Genomic DNA, 19301 nt, shown 5'->3' with positions numbered 1-19301 from the left:
TAGCTAAGTGCTTAGCTTAAGTGAGAATAATTCAGAATGTTTAATCTAAATAACAGAAATATATAGCGAATGAATCTTTCAGTTTAAAATGCGTATTAATTCATAAATGCTTCTCCTCTCGTGCCCTTTTAACACTTTTCGTAAATGGTACGGATCGTTCTGTGTAATGCCTAGGAATTGTATAGAATGCCTAGAAAAGTATGTAACATTTTCACAAAAAACTTACATTTCATAGTTCGTCTAAAACCATCGGGAATTCATTACATTGCCTAGGATTTCTATAGAATACCAGGATTTCACACAATGCCAGTAATTTAACGTTTCGAAGCCGAAAGCGAGTATTATGCGGCTAATTCTTGACACTTTTGGATACTGTGTTTTATTAAAAGAGCCTTTTTGGTAGCGTTAACATGATAAGTTGTAATTATGTAATTTGTATTAGTACAATGCATAGTAATTAGGGTTTTGCACTTAGTTTATTGAACACAGCAGATGAGCAGAAGAGATAAATAAATCAGCAGCAATATAGCCTCGCATATTATCTAAAACAGTTCAAATGGCTCTAAGCACTATGGGACTTAACATATGAGGTCATCAGTCCCATAGACTTAGAACTACTTAGACCTAACTAACCTAAGGACATCACACACATCCATGCCCGAGGCAGGAGTCGAACCTGCGACCGAAGCAGCAGCGCGGTTCCGGACTGAAGCACCTGCAACTGCTCGGCCACAGCGGCCGGCTCTAAAACAGTCTCACAATGGTTGGATGGTATTTTTCGACTTCACGTTTCCAGGCAGTAATTATAACCGAGCGAGGTGGCGCAGTGGTTAGCACACTGGACTCGCATTCGGGAGGACGACGGTTCAATCCCGTCTCCGGCCATCCTGATTTAGGTTTTCCGTGATTTCCCTAAATCGTTTCAGGCAAATGCCGGGATGGTTCCTTTGAAAGGGCACGGCCGATTTCCTTCCCAATCCTTCCCTAACCCGAGCTTGCGCTCCGTCTCTAATGACCTCGTTGTCGACGGGACGTTAAACACTAACCACCACCAGGCAGTAATTATGTTGGTAGCACCTTTGTCTCCTTGCATGTTATGCTGCGTTAACAGACAGTAAAGCTGTGTGGTTCAGTATAACGACAAGGCGAGGGGTCTCGTGAATTCTGTCACTGACTGTACATTTATCACTGACAATACAAAATATGTGTGAATTCCTAAGGGTCCTGAGGTCATTGGTCCTTAGACTTACACACTGCTTAAACGAACTTATGCTAAGAACAACACACATTCCCATGCTCGATGAAGGACTCGAACCTCCTGACAGTACAGTCAATAATTAGTTGCTCGGCATAACGATTCCTGCTGGTGAAAATTATTTCAAAACTGGGTCATCAAATAAACAATCAATTAAAATTCAGTTCATCACATCTTCCAGTCGTTTTTGTCTTCATATTAGCAGCAATTCCCTCATTACAAGTTGTGGTAAAGTCATTCATATTTCCAGTTACATCGTGCCAAGTAACATAGGAAAGGTATCAGGGAGGCATATTTATGAATCCTCAACGGTTGCTGTTTTTCTTTTCCTCAGTCACTTGCATTAGAATCGTCGGAACCACGATCGGAACTCTCAGGACAGTATTCAGAATCACTATCAAATACTTCACCAGACAAACTACCCTCACTGTCACTGAATTCGCTGTTCTCATCTAGCCAACCCGGAATTGTCTTCGTGTCGGATATTGTCACAAACTTACTAAAAACAAGCTCAACCTTCACCGAAACATGACTTCAAACACACATTAATTGTAGCATTGTTGCCGCGTGAGTGACCGCGAGTGTAACCAGAGGTTGTAAACGCAAGGAAACAGTTGACTGCATGGCAGACTACCAGAGTCAACTGTCACACTCTCCGTCAACGAATTTCGGAACCTATCCAGGAGGCCATGGTAACTGTATATCCATTTGAATTCAATGGATCTCTGTGTACGAATTATAAACACGGCCCGGAATATGTGTATCAATTTTATGCACATGGCCTTCCAAGGAAGTGATCTTATGTACGAATCCGATACACACAGAAGCCAACGCGTGTTAAGCTACTTTGTGTCGTACAACTTAGCAGAGCTCCAAGGAAACAGGTCTCTTATGTAAACGCAGCGACTTTTTCCCTGTCCCCTTCTTCCACGCGTAATTATCTGTATATCAAACGGAAAAACACCACTGGTAGAATTAAATTCTGTCTGAACCATCACTTACAACAGCTCTTTGAAGGTCTACAGCATAGCGCACAGAGCTATAGTTCACGAGACTGGGAGTTAAGCGAGATTCGAATAGTATCAACGTGCGGGATTAACGATCGTTCCTCTATACAACCGACAAACTGGTAGTGGCTGACAAACGTTTTGCTCACAATCCACTTAGGCGAAAATGGAGAGACCGTATGTTTGTCTCAACACACAATACAACACTCGAACAGGAAAACTTTAAATTAAACATTTCCTCAATCTTCTGTACCCGGAACCGGGTAAATGGTAACAGTTCTGTCACCAATCAGCGCAAGTTCCAGGAAGGAACCTTTGTTGAGAAACCTGTCTGTCAAGTGTACAAGTACAGATACCATGGGAGTGCTTTATATGAATCTCTCGAAGTAAAGTGAGTCTTCGCCGAAAGATTGGTATGAACATCGCAGAGCGACATTTGGCAGATCCAAATGGAAGTGGTTTAGAGCTGCCTCCCTCCTACATGCGAACCAGCTCATCCAGGCAGATTAAGGGGACCTCCTAAAGAAAGAAAGAGTAATATGACAATGTTGGCCGGGAGACCCTGAGGCGTAGGTTTATTAAGATAGGCGATTAATTGTAGTTAATCGAATAATCGTAATTAACTAATAATTTATTATTGATTTACTGATAATTCTTCCACATTAATTAATTTTACATAATCGCTTAGTTAATTGAATATAACCGTTATTTGAACAAACTCTTTCCGATTTACAAGCCGTGTCATTCAAAATGAAGCGGCTTGTAAACGGAGAAGAGTTTATTCAGGCACATCACCGCGAAGGACTCCGAGGGCACGGAACCTTTATTTCCCTGGAATTAGTAAGTAGCTTAACAAGTAAGATGCAAGGTACAAAAAAGCTTTCGCATGGGCCCTTCTTCACTCGTCCATGGTACATCACCTACTAGGGACAACATCAAGACACAGAAAACGACCTCTGTTCGCTGCAATAAACTCATCGGTGGCGCAACGTCCCCTTTTCTGCCTTTGTGTACTTTTCATTTGATTTATTAATTTATTTTGTAGCTTACTGATGTGCGATTGTTTTTTGATGTCATAACATTCGTTTTTGTGCCTTGCATTTCATTTGTTAAATTACTTCGTAATGTACTAAGGAGCGCCACCCATTATCAGTTAGCAGCATGGTCATTGGAATTCAAGTTTTATCTCGTCGTATACTCTTCCCACATTTTATTACTTTCGTTTGTTGAACTCTTCTGCCGAAAGTTGACCTGCCAAAATTAATTTGTTTATTGTTCTCTTTTATTTTAATAAGATAAATTCTATGTTGTAGTTGTGCATACAGTGGGATCCTGTAGCAGATGTACTTTTTTAAATTTTTAAAATTTTAAACAACAACATCGCGAAACATACGGTAGTCTGAATGACTCAGTACTTGATTTTACAACATGTCTTACAGTCTGTAGCGATATTTTGTCATTTTCTGCTCATTTTTATAGTGTGCATATTTTAAATAGGTAAAACTTTGTGTGAACAATATTTTTTCTGTCTGTTTTACATCCGAAGGTAATTGCTAGAAAAATTGAAACCAGTCATATAATTTTATAAACTCGCGATCTAGAAAAATAAAAGTTGTATTGAAAATTAAGATCGCTTTTTTACTTTCTTGACCACGCCATTTAAATTTTTCCTTTTTTGTTTTTAAGTGTGTTGGGTGCTGACTTGCTGTCTGCAGTTTTATTAGGGAAAGAAATCCGACCGTCCCCTACTAGGCTTACTCATCGTGTAATGTCGGCACAATGCGAAACATTTTGTGTGGAGTTTGTTCTTACACCAAGTAGCCGAAGAACTCAGCGGCGATAATTACGTGACGGATACATAACAGGAAGCAATGTAATAACAAGTGATTATTTGTTGTCTAGAAAGTTAATGGATACAGGTATCTCCGTACCAGAATGCAAGTGCCTCAAAGAGCATCTGCAACAAAAATACCACAAACGCTTTCAGATCGTTGAGAAGACCAAAATGTTGGCACTGTGCGCGATTCGTGATCCTCCCTACAAGCATTTCTGTTTTCCAAAATCCCTTGGCAGTTACTACTGCCTTTAACATGTTAAATGGCATTGTTCGGAAGAAGCAGACACAGAAAGTAGCCAAGTCGAAGAATCACAAGTACCACTACCGGTTACTACAGAAGACAGTCTGTGGATCATTCCCAAGTATCAGTGCAGCAGGAACAGAGCTGCACCACAGCAATAGCAGTTAGGCAGAATTTAGTATGTGAAGTTCTGTTCTGTTTGTACCAGCCTGTATTCAATGGAAAATAATCTCCTCTGCCGTTATGGAAAGACAATGAGGTAGTACATTTTATTTTGCACAGCGTTGCTCATAAACAGCCTGGAATAGTGCCATCCTCTACTCCTTCTGAAAGTCTGTTTTCTAAGACAGGGAAACCGCAATAGTTTGCTGTGTTCCTTAGTCAATTCACTGAAAAATTTTGATGCTTGTAAACATGTTCAGTACAGTACATGTGTTAAAAATAAGGATACTAATAAACTTTACACGATAATAAATGTTAAATAGGCACATATTTCCGCTGAAAATAAAAAAGATAGTAATTATGTATTTCACAGTTGGGTACGGAAAGAGAAATGTAAGTGTGAGACCATCTTTTTTTGTACAACTAAACTTTCTTGTAAAAAATATAATTTTTGGGGAAGTTTAAGACTATAAAAACAATTAATCAAATAATCGATTATTAGAAAACAGCTAATGATGGATTAATTGATTTGCTTAAATAATCGGAAAGGCAAATTAATAGACTCTTACGTATTGGAGGGCAGCGTGGAGGGCAAAAATCGTAGAGGGAGACCAAGAGATGAATACACTAAGCAGATTCAGAAGCATGTAGGTTGCAGTAGGTACTGGGAGATGACGAGGCTTGCACAGGATAGAGTAGCATGGAGAGCTGCATCAAACCAGTCTCAGAACTGAAGACCACAACAACAACAATTCAATCGCCCATCCTTAAAGTTCATTCACCTATCCCGGCCGGCCGGGGTGGCCGAGTGGTTCTAGGCGCTACAGTCTGGAGCCGCGCGACCGCTGCGGTCGCAGGTTCGAATCCTGCCTCGGGCATGGATGTCTGTGATGTCCTTAGGTTAGTTAAGTAGTTCTAAGTTCTAGGGCACTGATGACCTCAGCAGTTAAGTCCCACAGTGCTCAGAGCCATTTGAACCATTTGAACCTAACCCGAAAACGGTACCTCCCTTTGCACACGATGACCCATTTCCTGGTGGTGTGTGAGAGTTCTGTCTTAAATGTACGCATATGTTAAGAAAAGAAAAAAAGGTGAAATGGTATGGCATGAATGGCTGGAAGACCCCGAAAGGCAGGTCCAACCACCTAACTGGAAAGATTTTCGTTATTCTTCACGTCCGCAGGTCATTTAACTCGCAAAGTATTAGAGCTGTGTGCATAAGTGTGTTTTTTAAGTATGGGAGACTGTAATGTGTGCGTGTGATGTGCTGCGTCATGTTAGTGTTGGAGATGATGAGAGAAGGGAAAGGGTGAAACCCGGTACCGGCACGTAGCTTACTCCTCTCGAAAAGCACCAAGGGCGGGGTCGAACTTAACGTCCCTATACAGTAGACAGTGTCACGTGCCTTCATTTCATGAGACACTGTGGTTTGGAATGTAATCCAGGACAATGGCGGAAAGACTGGCCATCAGAAACTTTAGGCCATTAGCTCTCCTCCCCTTGCCGGCCAAATACAGGCAGTGAAAATTTCATTCACCATCAGCATTTGAACCGGCTTACTTCTGAATCGAGCCCCACCGCACTACGGGAACTGCCGAGCTTAACACTTCCGACCGATGGGTGATCAACCGCAACATATATCCTCACTCCATGACACACTGCAGAGAGTTTTGTAATTTACTCCAGAAATTGGTGCATGGATGATCAGTAACTTTACGCTGCCACCGCTCCTCCCTTGCCAGCCAAACACTGGAGTGAAATTTTTTCTCGCCATTCGATCATTTTATTTCACTACGGCGACGAGCACCACTTGACTGGTGTGCGTTAGTGGCCTCGGTTATGAAGGTCGGCAAGAAGACCCCAGTTTAATGCAGGTCACCAACTGGAAGCAGTTAATTCCATAAATTATCTGGAAGTAGGGATTAGGAGTGATTTAAAATGGAATGACCATATAAAATTAATCGTCGATAGGGCAGATGCCAGACTGAGATTCATTGGAAGAATCCTAAGGAAATGCAGTCCGAAAACAAAGGAAGTAGGTTACAGTACACTTGTTCGCCCACAGCTTGAATACTGCTCACCGGCGTGGGATCCGTACCAGATAGGATTGATAGAAGAGATAGAGAAGATCCAACGGAGAGCAACGCACTTCGTTACAGGATCATTTAGTAATCGCGGAAGCGTTACGGAGATGATAGATAAACTCCAGTGGAAGACTCTGCAAGAGAGACGCTCAGTAGCTCGGTACGGGCTTTTGTTGAAGTTTCGAGAACATACCTTCACCGAGGAGTCCTACGTATATCTCGCGAAGAGACCATGACGATAAAATCAGTGAGATTAGAGCCCACACAGAGGCATGCCGACAATGTTTCTTTCCACGAACATTACGAGACTGGAATAGAAGGGAGAATCGATAAAGGTACTCAAGGTACCCTCCGCCACACACCGTCAGGTGGCTTGCGGAGTATGGATGTAGTTCATATACGGAAACACTTAGGCGTACGTCGTATAAGCTAAGAGCAAATTGCTATGACAGGATGATTCTCGGAAGAATTGGTATTGTAGTGTAATGTGTACCCAGTTAGCCATTGAAGGCCACGCATAAATCACAGCGAAAGATTAAAACTCTGACCTAGGAGCTACAAGCGCCATTGGACACCTATGTTTTTTGTATACTCATGTGCAGAAGAAAACGGAACACCTTTAACGACTAGAAGAAGGACGTTCATTTTCACAGGATATGTACATTAGCATGTTCTGCAGAAATGATTAGCAGTTCAGTTACCTCGGTCGAGCATGTGTCCTGTTGCCTAGCATGCTCAGGCTCCGCCATGGGCCCTGCTAACTTGTTGCATGCGTGATGGTATCAACACGTATAAGGTGCGAATGGCGTCCTGTGGTATAGCTAACCATGCTGCATTCACCTGGTTCCGAAGTTCATCTGTGGTGGTTGGCATCGGCCCAGAGCGCTGCACCCATCGTTCCACAATATACGACACATTTTCGATTGGCGACAAGTGTGGCACCAAAAAGGCACGTGTTCGTGCAGCAACATGTGGTTGAGCACTGTCTTGCTGAAGAATGGCGTCTGGAGTGTTGTGCAGAAAGGATATGGCTACGGGTCGCAGGATGTAGGTCACATTGGTCACAGTGCCCTGGACCCGCACCAACTGTGATTTCTGGTTGTATCCAACAGCATCCCACACCATAAGACCTTGAGTTGGCGCTGTATGTCTTGTGCGAATGGAGTCACTGTGATGCCGCTCAGCAGACCCACCTGTCTGCGGCGAACCCAAATGCGGTGATCATTTTAAATGAAACAGAACCCGGATTCGTCCGAAAACACTATCTGATGCCATTCCTATCCCCAGTGACGTCGTTTCATACACCGTTGCCGTCTGGGATGCTTCTGCACACCATTGCCGTCGACCATGTTTCTACGCACTTGTCAAAGGTAGTCGGAGAAGTGGACGACGCGCAGGTCATGCCACAATAAACGGCGACGGACTGTCACCCCTGATAGTGTAAGATGTGTTCCACTGTTGTGCCAGAGCAGAGGAGGACGCAGGTCTGTGTTGCAATGCCATTCGGATGAGATGTCGATGTTCTTCCGTGAACCACCCGTTGCACTGCCCCACACGAACAGTAATTTCCCGGATGGACACATCACATTCTCTCATGCCAATAGTGCGTCCTCTCTCAAACTCACTGACTTGACAGTGCGGTTCTCGCATACGTCTGCGAGCCATTCTGCGTCTGCTCTAGTTGCACTGATCCATTACCTGCGGTTCATAGGGACAACGAGAGCCGCAGGCACATTTTATCGGTAGGTGGTGTTGCGCCGCGATGTCAGTGTTGACCTTGAATCCGCAGGCCGACAAGGTTCAAATGCTAATCATTTCTGCAGAACATACTAACGTACACGTTCTGTGAATATGAACGTCCTATCTCTAGTCGTTCAAGGTTTTCTATTTTCTGAGCATGAGTGTATGTATTTATTTCTGTGTGGGTAAGGCGCGGTTCACACTGGAACGATGCGATTTGCGATACGATACGCGATACGATGCAGAAGGAATCCGAATCGGTGGAGTGCATAGAACTGCAGTGGAAGCGACTCAGCTGGGACGGCAGCTTTACGACACCGACACGTATCCCTATCGTATAGACCGGCGCAAAGTGCTGTGCTGCTCGCTCCACACAACTCGCATCGCACTATACGCGGGGAGTGAAATTTCAGATCATTCGATTTAACTAAAAAAATTATTTTTTGTAGATGAAGCAAACCTACACCCGTTTCTATAATTAGTTTCTCGCGTAAAAGAAATAAAAACCACTGTTTTGGGATTCACGCGCCTTCTTTGCTATGCAGTCTTCTTCATTCGATTTTGAGGCAACTATCTAGTAAAAAATTTTTTTTTCCGCATCTTATGGCCACATATCTCAGCTTGATAGTGAACTGGCTTTCTTTTCGCTATTGCCCGCAGCTATTGCGACGGTTCAAAGTAAAGTACAGCATCCTGCATATTTTGAAAAGTTTGCAGTAGTCACTGGCCACTTTACGTTTGGTGCATTTTATGGTTTCTCTACTAAAACACCGAAATTGTTTTTAACGCTGGATGGAAAGCCGTACCTCTTTCCGGTCTCGAGTAAATACGCGGTACATTTGGCGTTTGGCCGCCACGAGCTGAAACGCGCCATACTCGATGCTGCGACCGCGCGCACCACTGCGCGGAGCTGTCCCGTGTTGCTGTCAATCGCATATCCTATCTCCGCAGTGGGAAGAACGCCTAGTTGGCTCCCCTGTATTTCTCGGCGGCCTCACTGTACTCTCGCCGATTCAGCCACGCCATTTCTGACACTGTTTGTCAGCAAGAAGATAAACGATTATTTAAAAAAATAATTTTTGAGAACATTTGTCTTGGGGAACAGCAGCTCTGTTATTACTTCAAAAGGAGCATATACAGTCTCAATCGCAAGAAACTTCTTTTTTTTTTTTGAGTTTACTGGTTTCGGTCTGTTTTAGACCATCTTCATGGCTCATACCATGTGGCGGTGAACGGAGCAGGCTTTACGGCTCCACGAGTCGTAACGCCTGCTCCGTTCACTGCCACCACCTACCGTCATGGTATGAGATCTAAAACAGACCGAAACCAGTAAACTCAAAATAAAAAGAAAGAAAGAAAGAAAGAAAGAAAGTACTTGCGGTCGAGATTGCTTATGTTCTTCTTGGAATAGTGTTTAAAAAGATGTTTGTGGAGATCATTCTTGTGTACGTTACTCCAGACGTTAGAGTAGGCTGCACCTGTAATTATGTTGGGTAATGATGTCAATATCTCGCTAGACAACAGAGCGTTGTCTCCTCTGTCGAACACACAGCTCTAGTGCATTTTCACATTCATCACTTCTAATACTGTAACTGCCATCCTCACTTCTGATTGTTCCTCCAAGTATTACACCTTGGTCACAGGGTTCATTCGAGTGTGTCTCGCCATATGGCATTATACGAGGGTTATTCCAAAAGTAAGGTCCGATCGGTCGCGAAATGGAAACGACTATGAAACTTCGATAAAGCTTTGCACAGATGTGTTGGGTAGTGTCTCTAGTATAACCCCAGTTAGCATCACGTCGCTCTTCTCATTTCTGAGCTCGCAGTGAGTGCGTAAAGATGTCTAGAAAATAGTGTCTGCCGCCAAGTACGAGGGCCTGGTGAGAAATTTCGCCTGAAGCTATGCAGCCAACATTACATAACTGTCGTGCTGTTTCGTCTTCACGACAATTCTCAGCCGCATTCTGCAGGGGCAATGAAGATGCTCCTGCATAGTTTTCAAATGGAAATGTTAGATTACCCACAATACAGTCCGCAATTGTCTCCCCCTGAGTTTCATCTCTGGTCACATGAACCGCTGTCTTTGACGACAACATTTTGACACAGACAACGAGGTGTAGGCCAGCGTGGAGAATTGGCGGAAAGCACTGGCGGCTGCCTTCTATGATGAGGCTATTGAAAAGTTGGTACAACGCTATGACAAAAGTCTAAGTCAAAACGGCGACTACGTAGAGAAGTAGCTGAAAGGTGTAGCTAATTGTTACAAGTAAAACATTTCTGATGTTCACTGTGGTTTCAATTTGGCAATCAATCGGACCTTACTTTTGGAATAACCCTCGTATGTTTTAATTCTGAGACCAGATATCCTCCACACCGTCACAGTGTCAGTTAAGACAAGGGAGGAAAGAAGAGAGCACCGTATGTTTGTAAATCGTGTTAACTTTGTTACTGTACTTTAACAGTTTGTATATCACTTTTTTTGATACTGAATTTGCGAACGAACTCAACATTATGTAAACGAGTGTGGGGGAACAGCCTCAAAATCAAGTTACGGTAAGCCAAAGTGCTGCACATAAAGCATTACTAACAGGTAAGTTGCTGGCATCACTACCACTGATGCTGTACGCTAAGCACTCATCATCTCCAACGAGAAAATATCGGATGTTATTGAATGATGTTTCCTGAGTATGTTGGAGTAAGGGCCGCGTGCTCCACGGTGTCTCGTGGCAGAGTATCTACAGTTAATTTATTATACATATTCACTGCACCAACACAACTAATGCACAAGAGCAACAGTGAGGTTAAGGCACGTCATTGTTGCGCTAGTGCTGTCAATCCATGGAGCAGGAAAAAGTTCTTTAATTGTCGAATGATCCTCGTTCTTAACAGTGACGTTACTCTTTGCTAGAGCTGCTCATCATCGAGCGTGAAGGTGTTTAGTTTGAGGGAATGTATGCGATGTTACAGGCGAATACGGCAGTGCCACCGCCCTACTCTTCTGCGGGCAGCCTGGACGGCTTGACGTCGGCGTCGGGTCCCGCGGGGGCGGCGGATATGGCGGGCGTTCCCGTGACGGTCAGCCCAGAGGCGGACCGGCGCGCCCCCTCCGCCTCCTCCTCCGCCACCGCCTCCGACGTGAGCAGCCTGGCGGGGTCCGGGTCTCCGGGATCGCCGCCGCGCGCTACCAGCCCCACGCTGGAGCCGCTGGCCAAGGCGCGCGGCCCGCCGCCTCCCGCGCCGCCCCCGACGCCGCCGGTGCCGCCCCCGCCGCCCCAGCTGTCGCGGCCGCGCCGCCTCCTGCCGCCGCGCGCCGTGCCGGGCCGCCGCTGGCTGTCGCGCTCCGCCCCCACTACACCGTCGGCGCCGCCGCCCGACGGCAGCCCGCTGCTGGCGGAGCCGCCCTCCGACGAGGAACTGGACGCCACCGTCTGAGCGTCAGACGCCGTGCCTTAACCGACAATCGACTGCTCATGTGCTCTAGTGCCCTTTTCCCTTACGTAGCGTTACCGGTTCGTAACATTACCCAACTACCGGCGTTCTGCAGTACGTTATAAACCGACAAGTCTAATCGTATGTTTCATATGATCATACACTGAATGAAATGAAATGACGCCAGCGCAAGTTTACTCGTCTTTACGACGGAAGTCATAAAGTTAAATAATTAATTTTTTATTTATTTTTGTCAACGTATGTCTACAGTCATGGTATACAACGATATCGACATTCCACAGCACGCTACCGTAGCACACTGCTAAAAAAAAAAGGCTATTCTAGTGGTGTGCTACACTATTCTGGCGCGGGGTTTCAGTGTGAATCAAGACAGCAGACATGATGTATCTCCAAAGAAAAGCATATTAATCACGAAACTTTAATTTTCTAAGGTGAAAACACTTTGCGACTATTCCTCGTACTTCTCTTTCTCTCTGTCTTACTAATACGCTAGAACTCAACACACACACACACACACACACACACACACACACACACACACACACACACGCACGCACGGAGGAAGAGAGAGAGAGAGGGGCAGGGGAGACAGAGGGAAGTAAAACGAGAAGAGATAAACAGGGAATAGGCAGGTGTATTTCAGGCAAAGACCATCCCGTGCAAGAGAACCACATCTGCTTTCATTTCATTGCGTGTTCTTGCCCGTCTGGTTTACGCAGTGACGAATAGGTCGCTTGTGACACACTCCATTGCCTTAGCGCACTGTTGTCACTCCGGCACCTAGCTGTTATCATCAAATCTAGAGCTCCCGAACTTTTCCTAGAAGGATGCATAAACACAAATGTTTTGCGTCTCCAGTTTGATGTTTCATGGTTACCACTGCTGTCCATTGAAGTGGACATCACTGGTTTGGTTGTCGGTGTCTAGTTCTGATTTTTCTTTCGTAGAATAATCTGCCTTATAAAAAGAATCGAGGAGTGAGTTGCATAAATGAGCAGCGGCACTGAGACCTAATTCCGATGAATTACATGAGGCTGTGAACCATCCGACATATATTTGTATAGCGATTTTCTCATTCTTAATGAATTCTTATAGCATGTAGTTATGGTGCTGTTCGGAACTCATTCGAGCACTCCCTTCCATGTAAAGTTTGAGAAACTCGTGTCAACAAACTGCAGGTGAACTACATTACCATTTACAGATTTATCTGGATCAATTTCAGCAACTAAGTTATTTATTTTCACGAACCCTATACCGCAAACGATCGTTTTCATTAGGTGTAATCACGAGCTGTTTCTCGAGAGCGGTACAATGCTTTTATATGTATAGTTTCTGGCTAGAACAGTTCTCCTAACATGTATTCATTCCAAGACCAGAATACCGAATGGACCGGAGGTGAATACGCACAAACGAGGAAAACAAAAGTACATTAATATGTGCTTCAAAAACAGAGCTGACGTGAATACGTGTCGTGCACGAGTATAGCGAAATTACTGACAAGTTAGGAAGGGAAATAGGGAAGGAGAGGTAAGCACTAGATTGGAAGGGAGGAAGTGGAAGGAGCAAAAATTCCAGAAGTCAGTGGAGTAGAAAAGATGGAATATGTGGCGGCTTCTCCAGAGGGAAAAAGAAAAAAAGAAAAAAAAGTGTGTGAATTCCTAAGGGACCAAACTGCTGAGGTCATCGGTCCCTAGACTTACACACTACTTAAACTAACTTAAACTAACGTACAATGAGAACAACAGATACACCCATGCCAGAGGAAGGACTCGAACCTCCGGCGGGAAGGGCCGCGCAATCCGTGACATAGTGCCAGAGGAGGTATTGAAATGAATGTGTAATGATCGGATAAATTTTCTCACGTGGAGAGCAGTTGCGCTCATTTGTTGTCAAACCAGAAGAATATTACAAGGTTTTTCTCTTTTGCAAACTGCAGATTGCGCGTGGTTAGGGTTCCTAGTCAAACGTGTACCTTGCTCTAGCTTACACTATCGACCCTACGCAATGGAAACAATAGTAATCTTTGGTTCTAGCTTACGCTCTTGGAACGTGACACAATGGAAACAAAGGTATTGTGGAGGGTTGAGTGAGTGTTTCTGCTACATCTGTATCATCTAACACATTTTTCAAACAGTACATCTTCCTCTTACTCACTTTATTACTAAAAAATCGCACTACATATTATACTGCGACTGCAGTTCTGTGATGTGAAACTCTTACTACAATTCGTGCATAGTTAATTAACTGAATCACTTCTGAATGTTGACTTTGTAGTATAAGAACAGTCTATTAATGATGCGTTCTAAATGTCAATTATTTTACTTATTATTTGTGAAACTTTTATATTTTTGTATGATCTGATCTAATTGCAGAAGGAAATGTTACTGACAGTATTGCCATATGCAATATTCATTTTTGAGCACTCAGTCCCGTAAGCTTTGTGCTAAAACGTTTGTCGTGATGTGTCTTCTACGCTGGAAGAGATGGTTCCCGAAGCATGTCAACGATGGGTCCTGTATTACCAGCAACATGGCGGGTCCTTGTTGAGTGTGTCGCTCCTTTCATGGTTGCCTTTTATAGATAGATGATCTAATTAAAGAAGAAATCCGCAATTAGTCGTTTTGAGTTATAAATTATTATTGTTTACTTTGCTTAACTGGTACCGACTACACAAGCTTCATTAATCGTGAAAGACATTTTGTGAGTCCTGACATCACTTCTGGACACGTTTCCTTATTTTACTTTTAATACTCGCGCCTTCATTACACGCTAGATATTCTTTCTCAGACCTTAATTTTAACAATACTCTGCACTCACTCACACGTCATCCGCCGCCGGGTGCATCTACTTAGTCGCACAATGTGATCATGTGAATAGCACGCGGGGGATGACAGCAACAAACAATGAGCCTTTCGTGTGGTCGTCGGAGAAGTACAATACTCTTCTGGACATATCCTTTTCTTGACTTTCATAATCAAACAGCTACATCAAAGGGACATTGAGTTCACGGGGTAATTTAGATACCCATTTACGTATAAAGTATTTTAATCGTCTGTGTATTAATAAAAAATGTTAGGCGACATCTGAGATCTCCGACGATATGGACACCTTACAACATTTCGGGGTTTAGTTCCAGTTCCACATATAGACGCGTGTAAAATTTAAAAAAATACACATATTCCGCGATACAAGGGAAGCGCTAATTTTGGTATTGTTCGTACATCTGATGATGGTACTTCGTCACCGAAACCAATAACTATTCTTCGACTCCTACAATCAAGACGGGAAAGTCATCGCTGCATTTCTCCAATACAACATGTTGTTACATATTAAAAGTTCATACACGGTTACAATAGCAGCAGACTACTATTTCCGAATTATTTTTTCGGGTATGTCTAGTTCCCCGTTACCGTTAAGTTTGACAATGCTGTTTCAATGTGACCTGTGCGACTTGGAACGACACTTACCATTCTCGAGCCGGTATTCAAGTGATAATCATAGCACTCTCTTTGTGTCGCGTATTCATCTATACACTGCTTTTTTTAAAAACACAGATGTACAAAAGCTTTGCTTCTGCTTTAGACTGAGTGGGAAAACTCGATGCTGTACAGTTCAGGAGCTCACTCCTGCAGCAGTGATTACACAGTGGGTCTTTGCATAATGCGCCGTGTAGCTGACATGCCTCATCTACATCACGTCTCTACTACAAATTGCAATGCATCGTTGTTAAATCGCGTTTTCAGTGCGACTCTTTTTTGAGTCATCCCTATTCTCACTGGTTAGAGCGGCCCGCCACGAATTCCTCTTCTGTGCTAACCTTTTCATCTCAGAGCAGCAATTGCCACCAACATTCTTAATTATTTGCTGAGTGTATTCCAGTCTCTGTTTTCCTCTACAGTTTTTACCTTCTACCGCTCCCTCCAGTACCACGGAAGTTATTCCCTGCTTTAACAGATATCCTGTACCTTCTTCTTTTTAGCGTTTTCCATATATTCCTTTCCGCGTCGTATCTCCGGAGAACCTCCTCATTCATTACATTATCAGTCCACCTAGTTTTCAACATTCTTCTGGAACACCACATCTCAAATACTTCGATTCTCTTCTTTTCTGATTTTCCCACAGTACCAGTTTCACTGCCATGCAATGCTGTGCTCAAACGTATATTCTCATAAATTTTTTCCTTACATTCAGACCTGTGTTTTATACTAGTTGACTTTTCTTCGCCAGGAATTCCCTTTTTACTAGCGCTAGTCTGCTTTTTCTGTCCTCCTTGTTCAGTTCGTCATGGGTTTCTTGCTGCCTGCGTAGCAGAATTTCTTGATTTCCTCTATTTCGTGATTCCCAGTCGTGATGTTAAATTTTCCGCTGTTCTCATTTCTGCTACTTCTCATTACTTTCATGTTCCTTCGATTTCCACACAATCCATATTCTGTACTCGTTGGACTGTTCATTGCATTCAGAAGATTTTGTAATTCTTCTTCACTTCCACTGAGGATAGTAATTCCATCAGCGAATCTTATCATAGGTATCCTTTCTCCTTGTATTTTAAACCCATTCCTGAATCTTTCTCTCCCGTCTTAAACCCATTTTAATCCAAGCACTTCATTCTTCAACTCTCACTCTTATATTCACTCTGGGTTATTGTACATTACTCGTCTTTCTCTATAGCTTACCCCTACTTTTCTGAGAATTTCGAACACCTTGCAGCATTTTACAATGTCGAACACTTTTCCATGTCGACAAATCCTATGAACGTGTCTTGATTTTTTTTTTTCAGTTTTGCTTCCATTATCAACCGCAAGGTCAGAATTGCCGCTGTGGTGCCTTTACCTTTACTAAAGCCAAACTGATCGTCATCTAACACGTCCTAAATTTTCTTTTCCATTCTTCTGTATAATATTCAGGTCAGAATCTTGGATGCATAAGCTGTTAAGCTGATTGTGTTATAATCCTCGCATTTCTCGGTTCTTGGAGTCTTCGGAATTGTATGGATGATGTTTTTCCTAACGTGATATGGTATAGCGTCAGACTCATACATCTACACACCAACGTGAATAGTGATGCAATGAAATTGTGATGCAATGTTGTGTATTCTTTCTGCGTTATTCGATCGTAAGTCATCCAAAGCTCTTTTAAATTCTGATTCTAATAGTGTATTCCCTATGCCTTCTATATGAATCCTGTTTCTTCTCCTATCGCGTCATCATGCAAGTCTTTCTCCTCATAGAGGCCTTCAACGTACTCCTTCCACCTGTCTGCTCTTTTCTCTGCATTTAACAACGGAATTCCCATTGCACTCTTAATGTTACCACCCTTGCTTTTAATTTCACCGAGCATTCTTTCGAGTTTTCTATCTGCTGAGTCTATCCTTACGATGATTGTTTAGATTTCATCACATTCTTCCTGCAGCCATTTCACCTTAACGTCCCTGCACTTCTAGTTTATTTCATATCTAAGTGACTTGTATTTGTGTAATCCTGGATCCATGAATATTTTTGTAATTCCTTCTTTCATCGATCGACTCAAGTATTTCTTGTGGTACCCATGGTTTCTTCGCAGTTACCTTCTTTCGCCCTATGTTTTTCTCTCCAACTTCTGTAATTACACTTTTTAGAGATGTCAATTGCTGTTGAACTGAGCTGCTTGCTGAGCTATTCATTATTGCAGTATCTACAGCCTCAGAGGACTTCAAGCGTATCTCTTCCTTCCTTAGTACTTCTGTATTCCACTTCTTCGCACATTGATTTTTCCTGACTTATCTGTTTAATTTCAGCCTAATCTTCATCAATACAATTGTGATCCAAGTCTATATCTGCTCCTGGGTACACCTTACAATCCAATATCTGATTTCGGAACTTCTGTTAACATGATGTAGGCTAACTGAAATCTTCCTGCATTTCCCGGCCTTTTCCAAGTATACCTCTCCCTCTTGTGATTCTTGAATAGGGTACTCGCAATTACTAGCTGAACTTTAATGTAGAACTCAATTAGTCTTTCTCCTTTTCCATTCCTAATACGAAGACATATCCTCCCCTAACCCTTTCTTCTACTCCTTCTTCTACATCTGGATTCCAGTCCCCCATGCTAACGGATTTTCATCTCTGGAGTTCAGTATTTTCATATACTTTGCGTATCTCTTCATCTGCGGCTTACGACGTCGGAGTGTACACCTGAACTGTTGTTTTCGGTGATAGTTTGCTGCCGATTCTGATGAGAACAAGCCTATCACTAAATTGATCACAGTAACACACTATGTACCTTGACTTCCTATTCATAACGAATCCTACTCCCATTACACCATTTTCTGCTGCTGTTGATATTCTCCTATATTCATCTGACCAAAAATCCTTGTCTTCTTTCCATTTCATTTCACTGACCCCCCACAATATGTAGACTCAGCCTTAGCATTTCCATTTTCAGATATTATAGTTTCCCTACCACTTTCAAACTTTTGACATCTTTTGATATTACACGCCACGACTCGTAGAGCATTATCCTTTCGTTGTTATTCAATATTTTTCTCATGGTCTCCTCCCTCTTGGCAGTCCCCTCCCGGAGATCCGAAAGTGGGACTACCACGGAGTCTTTTACCAACTGAGATAACATCAAAACGCTTTTTCATTTAACAATTATTAAATTACATCTTCCTGTTGCTCGCCTTGCTGTCCGATGAAACAGTCCTAGATACTGTCTCGTATGACTTAACATGTAACTTGTTTGAGTAATGATTTTCAGTAGACTTCATTTTTTAATTATTTTGTCTGCTAGCTTACGTCTTACTTCGTCTGGTCTGTTAATTTTCAACACCTTCCACAGCGAAATACTGCAGATGTCTCAAATTTCACCTCTTCCTGTGTCCTGCAGTCAATATTTTGCTTCTGTTATTATGATGTACTTGAAACCTACAGTTTCTTTCTTAATGGTATACAAATGGATATTTCAGTATCTTTGCTTCATTGAAGAAATATTGGCAGTCTGCTTTTCACATGTTTGTTAGATTAGTCATCTTGTCAAGTTTATACGAGAGTGAGAACATTCGACTTACCCTAACTGGCTTCCTAGTGTATATACCTCGAATCTATCAGTTTACCCTTTTTCTTTTTTTCCTTCATTCTGTCCATTTATTACCTGGATTCCATTCTACATATGTCTTTCATTCCATATCACAATGAATCTCTCACATTCTGTCTTACAGACATTGTAATCAACGAGTCATCGTTAAGGTAATTATTCTTTTAGCGCTTTATTAATATTATCGACGTTCATTAAGTGACGCAATAATTTCGTCGATAAGAAATTTAGTTAGCAGATGTGATAAACAGTAAGTCTGTCTTACACGACTCTCTTGAATAAATGACTTCAAACTTTGTATCAAATGGAAAACTGCTTATCAGCTTACTGTACAAAATTTTCTGCATCCTAAGAAGACTGTTTTTAATAACAAATTCTCTTATTACTAAGCATAGAGTAGAATTTGTTTCTCTCTTACCTTTAACTTTTCCTGTGATAATATGACAGAACAT

At 42.7% G+C, this 19301-nt stretch overlaps 1 protein-coding gene across 1 annotated transcript in view; it reads left to right on the top strand.

The window, feature by feature from the left end:
- The window catches only part of LOC126176425 (uncharacterized), a gene marked incomplete at its 3' end in the record, with an annotated part of 132705 nt that extends 121182 nt beyond the window's left edge, over positions 1-11523 (top strand). Inside the window, exon 5 of the mRNA XM_049923581.1 lies at positions 11296-11523. Coding sequence (XP_049779538.1) covers positions 11296-11523 — 228 coding nt within the window. The remainder of the gene's footprint in view (positions 1-11295) is intronic.
- Between the last annotated feature and the right edge of the window lie 7778 nt (positions 11524-19301).

Source organism: Schistocerca cancellata, chromosome 3, assembly GCF_023864275.1.
Source record: "Schistocerca cancellata isolate TAMUIC-IGC-003103 chromosome 3, iqSchCanc2.1, whole genome shotgun sequence".
In the NCBI taxonomy this organism is placed as follows: Eukaryota; Metazoa; Arthropoda; class Insecta; order Orthoptera; family Acrididae; genus Schistocerca; species Schistocerca cancellata.
The sequence above is the reverse complement of the archived record's forward strand: the minus strand, read 5'-3'. Positions and strand labels throughout refer to the sequence as shown.